General features: G+C 39.9%; 1 protein-coding gene across 1 annotated transcript; it reads right to left on the bottom strand.

Moving 5' to 3' along the window:
- LOC8064917 (histone acetyltransferase GCN5) lies at window positions 1-5,081 on the bottom strand. Its single transcript, XM_002464578.2, has 13 exons — window positions 4,476-5,081; window positions 4,308-4,372; window positions 4,157-4,237; window positions 3,957-4,028; window positions 3,447-3,615; window positions 2,984-3,027; window positions 2,782-2,881; window positions 2,616-2,684; window positions 2,059-2,113; window positions 1,546-1,661; window positions 946-1,039; window positions 705-846; window positions 1-388 (listed from the first exon to the last, which is right to left on the bottom strand). The coding sequence occupies exons 1-13, from the start codon at window positions 5,079-5,081 to the stop codon at window positions 325-327; spliced, it is 1,677 nt and encodes a 558-aa protein (XP_002464623.2). The 3' UTR covers window positions 1-324.

The raw sequence follows: 11,033 nt of genomic DNA, 5'->3' as shown, positions 1-11,033 counted from the left end.
TCATAGTAAAAGCGACTTACCATTTAGAATCGAGGGAGTACCAAATTCTGAGTAGGTTACAATTTAGTTCTCCAAAGATGCTGAAAAACATCTTTACCCATAGGTGCTGGAAACTACAGAATCTCCTCAATCTATATTAGTAGGCCCGCCAGGTTGAACCCCAATACGTAAAAATCAGTGTCCCACCTGGTTAAAATAAAGAGCATACTAACCTAAAAGTTCATCGCCGTGCCGAACATTCAGCAAGGCGACAACTATATCAGATACAACTTAATAATCTTACAACATGCATGTGACAACAGTGTCCAGCGAGCCCACGCCAGTCTAGCTCTTGGTTGAGGCTTGTGAAACCAGTGAAGCAATTTTGGTTGAGAAGAAATTTTCAAGCCTGCATGACAAAAAACAATAAAATCGATAGTCACATGGTGGATTCCGAAAACTTGAGGTAACCAGAGGCCAGAGTTGCAAGGTTTTCAGCCCTAGTCTGAAAGCTGGCATAAACTGTATCAGCCAGATTTAAGCTGGGCATTGTGCCATTTAGAAGATAGAATGGCATGGTTGATTATATAGGTTAGATAATGTGAACATGATAAAGCAGCCAACTAGAAAATCTCCAAAAACCAGATGTCACTCAGTTCCCAGCTGATTGGCCAGGAACATACCCATCCCTGGCTGTGAGAACAAAGTCCGTAAAAAGAACTCACCGTGTTGCGCATTTGTAATAGATAGTATCTGGAGAATTGTAAGTTCTTGCATTGCTGAACATTCTCTTCATGTCGGCTACAAACATCTCTAGGGTCACATAATATTGCTCAGAGTCAACTCTTCTTAACATCGTCTTTAAATCTGCAGACAGGCGTGCATTTTAAACACTGGTTGTTCACCTAAATAAAATGTCACTTTGATTGTATAAAGGAACTATAGCCCCCTGCAATTCAAACTCACCAATAGGATCTTTTATGATATCATAATAGTCTGGAACATCTCGTGAATCCACAGGCTCTTTAAATGGCCAAGCATCAGGATGTTCACTCAGATTCTGCAATGGGATATCCGTGATACAAGTAAAAACAAATCATTTGATGTCTTTCTCGATTTTATATGAGTATGTATTTTTAGCTGATTTGTCATATTTTTTGGTATGAAACTACATAAATCTATGGTTGGAGTGCAATCAACTTGTATCAACTACTCTCTCTGTTCCAAATTGTAAGTCATTTTAATTTTGTCCTAAGTCAAACTTCTCTAGCTTTGACAAGTTTATAGAAAAATATGTTAACATCTACAGTATCAAATAAATACACTATCAAAATATTTCATGGTGTATGTGATGGTTTGATGTTGCAGATGTTTCTGCATTTTTTAACAAACTTCAAAGTAGAGAAGTCTAAATTAGGACAAGGCTAAAATGACTTGCATTTGGAAGAGGGAGTACTATGTAACATGCACCATCTGCTAAGGCTAAAATGACTTGCATTTGGAAGAGGGAGTACTATGTAACATGCACCATCTGCTAAGATTTGTGCAGATAAATAGATAACTTACCTTCAACAATGTCCGCATAAGGTTAGCAAGTTGTTGTCTGTAAGTATTATAGTCCGGGGAGAACGCTGATCGTGATTTAGAGTGACCCCACTGATCAGGCGTCCACCCAGCTTCCCCTGCATCACATTAATGGCCAAGTTTAGACTTCTATCATTACTAAATCAACAGTAAAGACATAATAAAAAATGGAAATAAACAGATTTCTCTTACAAAGATAGGTATTGTATGTTTAACAGTCCCTAGTATTTACTCCTGATGTTGTTGCTTATTTGAGATTTTCAAAACAAACCAACACTAATGCACTCAGAAATTGAAACACCTTTTGAATATATCAGCTGTAGATAATTCAGCATGCAGCATGTTTAAAATTAAAAATACAACATCCAAGATAGACCTCCTAAACGTCAAAACCTGATCATAGAGGGTGAACAAAAAAATATCTAAGATAGTCTTCCTAACTGTCAGAACCTATCAAGGGTGAACAATAAAACAAGTCTGAATATAACAACTTACTAAGACCAGGGATATCTTCTGGCTTTATCAGTCTTCTTGGAATGCCAGCTTCTTTCTACAAAGAAGCAAATATGAGCATACTTATGAATGCTAGATCTTACTATTCTTCATTTGTATTCGTATACTATCTAGCACAAACCCAAAGAGAACAAAATATGCATGGTGATTGGTTCGGGCAAGCAATATTCATAACAAGGTGAACCAGCCTCTTTTCCTAAAGGTAATTTCTGTGCAGCTGACAAAACAAATTATTCCTAGGAAGTAATTTCCTCTACAAAGAGAATCAACTACCAAGTCTCTTTATACCTAGCAATCTAGCAGTATGCAAGTGTACTGGTGTTGTGTTGTTTCGGGGAGGATTCTTTTCTTCCTGTGTACTCTCCTTCTTAACAAAATGATATGAAATCCTCTTGTGTTCGAGAAAAAAAAATCTTCGTACCTAGCAACCTAGCAGTTCCCCCTCCCCCCGATGTTCTTCCAGAGTACATTAAATAATGGGAGGGTGTTTAGATGAAGCACACCCCAATATAGTTGAGCCCATGAGGGAAAAAGCTAACCTTCTGGAAATCAATTCCGGGATAAACAATATGGCAGTTAGAAAGGTCTCTGATCTTCTCATCAATGGCCTGTAGAAATGTAATAAAGTGAACGATAAGAACAGACATTTAATCACGAGCTGGATGCATTCTGTTTTGTGCAGCCATTAGCCTATTATTACTTTACCTGCCTTTGACGTCGAATCATTGTTGCCAGATCAACATATGGCAGCTTTGGGTCAATTTTACACTGCATCAATATTCCTCCGTCATAGTCTTTAATGTACCTAGAACCAGCAAACTGTTAAGTTCAACATTTGCAAATAAACTCCTAAAAAGAATATGGAACGATATAATTGGAAACAAAGACATGTAAATGACAGGCTTACCCTTGCCATCTTTCTTTGTCCAATGTGATCTCCTTTGTGAAACCCTATATGTTGCCAATGAGAGTAAGAAAAAAGGGGCAGATCACGTCCTTTTGCAATGCAATTTTACTAACAAGTATGAAAACAATTAATTTGGATGTTGTACCTAAGAGAATTAATCTATATGACTAAGAAATTGCTTGCAGATAAATTGGGACATTAAAGTTTGAATTGATGTCAATGATTATCAGAAACATTGTGCCCAATATTGATTATACAGGAAATTCCATCCAACTCATCAATACTCCACAACCTTCTAAAGCATAAAGAGGTCTTTAAGTATTTTGAGTTATATCTATTGTGTGAGGTTAGGTGTACTATGTATGTCACACATGTAGTTTCCGAAGTTTTTCAGTTACTGATACACAAAAACAAGAAATTGAAAGAAATAGATTATATAAAGTAAAAGGTCAGGCAGCTATACCTGCTTTACAAAATAGCCAACAGCATTATTATCAGCATAGGTTAAGAAATGTGTGAGCCCATCAGCATCCCGTGCATGTTGCTTCAAATGATTCATTAATCTTGTTCCATAGCCTTTAACTTGCTCATCAGCTGTGATAGCACAAAACGCTATTTCTCCAAACCTCTGGCTATGATTTCCAGAATAAAAATTAGCACAATAAAAAAATGCAGGATAAACAAAAGCACACACATGTTTCCATCCTACATTCTAACTTGCCAGATGTTTTAATATTATAAAAGCAGTGGATTTCCTGAATAAGTGTGAAGTTACATGTTACAACACAATATCTTGATCGGGCAACATTTGCTCATAAAGTTAGTGTCAGTTGCGAGCCATTTGCTTTTAGTTGCAAAGAACTATTGGATCTTGAAATAGAAAGAGCATATATGAAATATCATGAATTGGCCATTAAGCACAACAAATATAGAATATCGACATAACAAATAGTAACCAAAGTGGCAGCATTACCTTGCATAAGGGCGATAAGTAATGCCTCCCACGACAATATTGTTCCTGATAACCATCATTGACTTGTGAGTTCTGTGGCATATGACACAAGGGGTGAAGGGGTTAACTACCACAGAAGGAATTTAATCTTATTCCCATTTCCAAAGCCACAAAGATTATGAGTAAATGCTAAACTGTAGGCGGATTATATTGGGCATTACCTATCCATGACAAGGCGCACAATATATTCTTTGGGCATATTTGGAAGCTGCCGAGCGAAGATATTCTTCAAACCTACTAACCTGCGAAGACACATAATTCATAAAAACTAGCACCATACTACTCAACAGAGTTGTCAGAAGTGCTACGAACCATATCATGTGTTCATCAACACCATCGTTAGAATAACAGAGAAATTTCAGCCTTCCCGAATCTTCCTGAACAAATTCAATTGTCTCAGACTCAGCCACATTCTAATCAACTGATACTATCAGCGGGCAGGGAAAAGTGAAACAAAATGAAGAGAAAAGAAGCCTTGACCTCGCGTTTGAGGCCCTCCTCACGGGCGCTGTAAGCGCCGCTGGTCTGGAGGTTGTCCGTGAACAATCCCTTCGGGTCCTCCTTCCCGTCGCCGGCGGTCGCCGAGCCAGGCTCCAGCTTGGGTCCTCCGCCCGCCGCAGCCGCGGCGGCGGCCGACGCAGCAGACACTGATGAGGAATCCGGCTTCGGAGGACGGCCGGAGGCGGAGCCCCCACCCGGCGCGCCGTCAAGGCGCGCGGCATTGAACGTGTGGAGCGAGTCGTCCTCGTCATCGTCGGAGTGTGAGGAAGATGGAGAGGAAGGGCGGGAGGGCGAGGATGGGGCCGTGGAGGGGGATGACGGAGCGGTGGTGTCGTCGTCCTCGTCGGCGGTGGCGTCGGAAAGCGACGACGGCGGGAGCTTCCGCTTGCGGTGGGAGGCCCCGCCGCCGGAGGTGGCGCCGGAGTGGGACGGCGACGGTGCCGCGAGGCCGTCCATGCGGGGAGATTCTAGAAGGTTGTGGGGGGTTAGGGTTCTTCGGGAGATCTGGGAGCCGGATGCTTCCCAGGTGTTCCGCTTGTTCGTGGTGAGAAGAGGCAGAGAAATGATGCTTTCGAGTTTGGACATTGGTTGTCTCGGCCTACAGATGACCCATCAAATCTTACCATATTGTTTAGTTCGAAAAGTGAAAAAATTTCGGCACTGTAACACTTTCGTTTATTTGTGACAAATATTATCCAATCATGGATTAACTATGATCAAAAGATTCATCACGTGATTTACAGCTAAACTATGTAATTAGTTTTTATTATCGTCTATATTTAATGTTTCATGCATGTGCTACAAGATTCGATGTGACGGGGAATCTTGAAAACTTTTTGGTTTTCAGGGTGAACTAAACAAGGCCCAATTTAGGCCTGGTTTACTTTCACCCGCCCTGTTTAGATTGGAGATGAAAATTTTTTAGGTGTCACATCGGATGTGTCGGAAGGATGTCGGAAAGGGTTTTTAGATACTAATAAAAAAACAAATTACATAGCTCGTCAGGAACTGAAAGACAAATCTATTAAGTATAATTAATCTGTCATTAGCACATATGGGTACTGTAGCACTTAAGGCTAATCATGGAGTAACTAGGTTTAAAAGATTCATCTCGCGATTTTCAACCAAACTGTGTAATTAGTTTATTTTTTATATACATTTAATATTCCATGCATGTGTCCAAAGATTCGATGGGATGGATGAAAAAATTTTGGACAGGGAACTAAACAGGGCCAAAACCCAAAATTTTTTAAGATTCTCTATCACATCAAATCTTTAGACACATGCATGGAGTATTAAATATAAACAAAAATAAAAACTAATTGCATAGTTTGGTCGAAATTTACGAGACCAATCTTTTGAGCCTAGTTAGTTCATAGTTGGACAATAATTACTACAAATAAACGAAAATGCTACAGTGTCACAAAAATTTTTCGTTCATCAACTAAACACGCCCTTAGAGGTTACTTTACATTATTTTTAATAATGACATAGGTGAGTAATTCAAATATAAAGCTAGAGAGTTATTTTAAATTATCTTTCATAATAACAATTGTGGGTAATTTATATATGAATTTAGAGAGTTAATTTTGATTACCTTCCATAAAAAAGACGTGGGTAATTTAGATGCAAAATATAAGGGTTACTTTATTTATATTTATGATAACAAAAATGAGTACAATATTTTTTGTAAAACATAATAGATCTAATGATTATTATTCATGATGGTGTATCAAATTGAAGGCCAAATTTTTGTATTATGAGAGTTATATTATGTAATTCATAGCGTATCTTGTGAGAATTATTATGAAGTCTCCATTGGAGCTCTAATAGTAATAATAAGATTGTTTTTTTAAATGAATTTATAAAGGATTGCTTCGAAATGTGATAATGATATGAAGTTCTCTCTCAGATTGACGCATGAGATTTAACCTAAAAAAACATCCTTGCAATTGGCGGGTTTTGTGGTCAGCCTTTGATAGCAAATACAAAAATATAAAGCCTTATTTGATACGGCTTCTGCATCGGTTTTAAGAGCCGTTTGGAGCCATTTTGTACCAAATAATGTAAAATAAAATAGTTTTATCCAAAAAGTCCCTTAAGTCGTGGTCTCACACTAAGATTTCATGTAGGATCGAGCCAAAAGTAATGGCTTCACCTCATCCTAGTGGGCTCTGTATGGGGTTCTCTACGAGTATGTTTTAAAGAGTTCTATATGTAAAGCTATTTTGCCAAATAGTTTATCAGAACGGCTCCAGCTCCACTGAATGAAACTATTTATAGAGCTTAGAAAAAAACGACTTCACTAGTAAAATAGAGTCATGCCAAACGGGGGCCTAAATAAACTTTGACATTGCTAGCCACTCTTTATGTAGTGAGGCAACCATGCTAAGGGCATAAGGTAAGTGATGTTTCTTCCAATTACTCTACTATTACATATTTCAGTTTCATATATACATAGTGCGTGCAGAAATACATTATTTTTCAAATGATGTTATCATTCCTTTTCAATGTATTATTTTTCTCCTTTCGAGTCAAAGTTGGTGGTAGCCTAAAAGTAGAATCTCTATCACATATGTTCTGTTTGGTAGAGCTCTACCTAATTGATTCTCTACCGGAGCTCATTCTTTGAGAGAAGTAATTTTATGATTAAAAGTGTTTCTCTTTGATTTTTAACATAAACTCTCAAAATTAAGATGTAGAATTATTTTTACAGAATAAGGAGAAGCTACTTTTCTACCTCCCATCCTCTTAGGGGGTGTTTGGTTAGAAGTATTAAAGTTTGATAGGTATTGTAGCTCTTTTGTTTAGTGTTCAATCATGAACTAATTAGGCTCAAAAGATTCTTCTCACAAATTACTCTCTACTTGTGTTTTTAGTGTCGTAAATAGTATATATTTAGTACTCCATATATATTTCTAAATATTTAATGTGACGGGAGTTAAAGTTTAACAATGCAAACCAAATAGGGCCTTAGTTCATTACAAATAATCAGTTCATACCATTGCACCTTCTCTCTAAAAAAATATTTAGCAGAGTTTTCTGCTGGATTCACCAGAGAATCAGCTCTGGTAGCTTTGCTAAACAGAGCAATAGATTGACCAACTTAGGAGGAGAACTAGACGATTGAGACTTTATATTGAGAAGAAACTAGCACCTAAATTCGAATCAAAGAGAACTCAACCTTAGGTGGTCTAAGAGAACTGAGCGTACTTCAGCTAGTTGGGTTCTTTGTGGTAGAATCTGCCTATCCGAGATCAAGTCCCTGACTTGATATGGGTAGTCGTATTTTTCTAAATTTATTTCAGGATTTAATAGCATTGTTTTTTCAATGGTAGGCGACGTGCTCGTCGACAGCGAGACGTCTGTGGTGACTTCGTCAATCTCAAGATCTGCTGGTCTATCTCGATTCTTCGAAGGTGTTCATAAGGGTAGGATGTGCATGCATGCATTCATAGAGGTGAGTGTGCACTTATATTTGTGAGTGTTACATCTGTAACTAAGTCTGAAAAAAACCTTAGATGGCCTAGGCATCCATCCAAACATTCAGTCAATTTGCTAAGTTACTTTCATTCTTTCAACCTCTGCCCTGACAAGCCTAATTCTTAGACCTGTGTTGACTAGCTTTGTCGGGTTCATGGCCGTTCCAATGCCTATTCCGCTGAAACTAACAAAGAGCAGAAAAAGTCAATGATTTAAAGAAAGAGTCACAATTCCTCGTACGTTCTCTAAGATATAAAAGCTAAAAAGACAATGATGTATTTGACCTCAAAGTCAACTTTATGTTGCATTATTCAGCCTATTTGGCTGCGCTTATTGTAGGTCTACTGCAGCAGCCGAATGCTAGTCTCAACAAAATGCCAGCGGAATAGGCTGATTATGTACCTATAGTCCTGGCTGCTACTGCGTCTTTATTCTAGAAGTGCGGTAGCAATATTTGCTTGTGTTAGAAATCGTTCACCGAATTGCTCACAATGCACTCAAGAACACAGAAATTTGGGCACAGAGAGATGGGAGAAGAGTGATCTTTCTGCTTCTTTGTTTCTCTTTTCTGGTGTGTATTACAAGTATGAAAGTGACCCTCTATTTATAGGGGACAAAGAGAATGGATACAAAGATTTTACAGTGTTTGAATCCATCGACTCCCTTTCTCTTCTTCATAAATTTAGCCACCATTCAAAGTCCTCTTTTCATATACTGTAGTTGGACTTTGGTTTTCAACACTCCCCCTTGGCTAAATTTATGCTATGTGTATGCCTCGTTAAAAACTCCCCCCCAAAAAAACCATGTGGGAAAAAAGGTAGGAGAAAAGAGTACATCACACGCGTCGCTTATGCTGCACCTATTGCCTCGTTAAAAACCTTGCATGAGAAAACTCAGTGGGAAAACTCATCAAGGGAAAAAGAGTACAACAGTTGATGTTCAGGTCGGCCTTCAAGACCGACTCGTGATCTTCAGGACCACGGGCATGGATTGTGTCTTTGGGGCTGATCTCCCCTAGACCCTACAACTCTCTAAGTCGCCTCATACCAATTCTATGGACACACTTATAGAAGCTAGAGGTGGGTAGAGATTTTGTGAAAAAATCGGCGAGGTTATCGCACGATCTTGCTTGCAGGATATTTATCTCCCCGCTCTTCTAGAGCTCATGGGGATAAAAGAACTTTGGAGCAATATGCTTTGTGAGATTGCTCTTGACATAACCCATATGCATCTGTGCAACACAAGCCGTATTATCCTCATAGATAATGGTGGGGGTGTCAGCGACGTTCAAACCACATGACTTCTGGATGTGATTAATCATTCGTCGCAACCAAACACACTCTCCTGCAGCCTCATACAGAGCGATTATCTCTGAGTGGTTGGTCGATGTGGCAACTAGGGTCTGCTTTACAGACCACCAGGAAATGGCTGCACCACCACAGAGAAAGACAAAACCAGTCTGTGATCTGGCATTATGCGGGTCAAACATATAGCCAGCATCCACATATCCCACCATGGTTAGAGCTTGGTTCTTCAAGAACCATAGATCAAGGTCTTGTGTACCTTGTAGGTACCTCAAGATGGTTTTGACACCAACCCAATGCCTCCTGGTTGGGGTAGCACTGTACCTTGCCAACAGATTTACTGCAAACGCAATGTCAGGTCCAGTGCAGTTTGCAAGGTACATCAGTGCTCTAATGGCGCTTAAGTATGGAACTTAGGGTCCCAATACTTCCTCATCATCGCCCTTGGGTCTAAATGGGTCCTTATCCGCTTCTAGGGATCGGACCACCATGGGGGTCTTAAGAGGGTGGCACTTGCTCATATTGAATTTTTCAAGTACCCTCTTAATGTAAGTGGACTGGTGTACAAACACTCCTTTAAGGAGGTGTTCGAGCTGCAGCCCCAAACAAAACTTAGTCTTGCCCAAGTCTTTCATCTCAAACTCCGCCTTGAGGTAAGCCATCGCTTCCTCAATGTCCCTTGTAGTCCCAATGATGTTCAAATCATCGACATAGATGGAGATTATGCAAAATCCATCATTGGATTTCTTTATGAAAACACAGGGACAATCATCATTATTGATGTAACCTCTCTGCAGGAGAAAGTTACTTAATCGATTGAACCACATCCTTCCAGATTGTTTCAACCCATACAACGACTGTTGCAGGCGGACGCTGAACATGTTGCGGTTTTGATTCAGTCCAGGGATCTTGAGTCCTTCAGGGACTCTCATGTATATTTTTGAATCAAGTGACCCATACAAGTATGCGGTCACAACATCCATGAACTGCATTTTCAAATTCAATTTAGCTGCCATAGATATAAGATATCGGAACGTTATGCCACTTATAACAGGAGAGTAAGTTTCATCGTAATCGATGCTGGGTCTCTGCGTGAACCCTTGTGCCACTAGCCTCGCTTTGTATCTTACCACCTCGCCATGTTCATTCCTCTTCCGGAGGAAGACCCATTTGCATCCTACAGGGATGACCTTTGGAGGTGTTGGGACTGCAGGACCAAAAACCTCTCTTTGGCAAAGCGAGCGCAACTCAGCCTCAATTGCTGCTTTCCATTTATCCCAGTCCGAGCGCTTCTAGCGCTCTATCATGGACTTTGGTTCTAGATCCAGATCCATTAAGTCAGCAATTTTTGAGGCGAAATATATCTTGACAATAGTAGCCTTTCTATGATATGACTCTTCGGATTCCACATAGTTAGTGGCGATCTCTTCATGATCGTCTTCCCACTCATCGTGATTTCCTGTAACGATTGAGTTGGGGCGTTCCGATCTTCCAATGCGATGATGTGCACGCGACGCATTGGGATTTCCATCTTCAGGATGGTGTCCTTCAGGGACCTCCTCAACTTCAGGTTGAGTTGCCACTTCTAGGGCATTCTTGACTTTGGGTCGAGCTTCTTCAACTGATTCTTCGAGTTGTGCAAGTGTCTCAGACCATCACCTCGGCGAACGTCTCCACAAGACCTTGTCCTGAGCACCTAGAGGTCTCCCCCTCTTCCTAGGATTAGGGGAGACTATAGAGTTGGTAGCCT

The sequence above is a fragment of the Sorghum bicolor genome, chromosome 1 (genome assembly GCF_000003195.3).
Source record: "Sorghum bicolor cultivar BTx623 chromosome 1, Sorghum_bicolor_NCBIv3, whole genome shotgun sequence".
In the NCBI taxonomy this organism is placed as follows: Eukaryota; Viridiplantae; Streptophyta; class Magnoliopsida; order Poales; family Poaceae; genus Sorghum; species Sorghum bicolor.
Note: the sequence above shows the minus strand (reverse complement) of the source record. Positions and strands in the feature narration are given on the sequence as shown.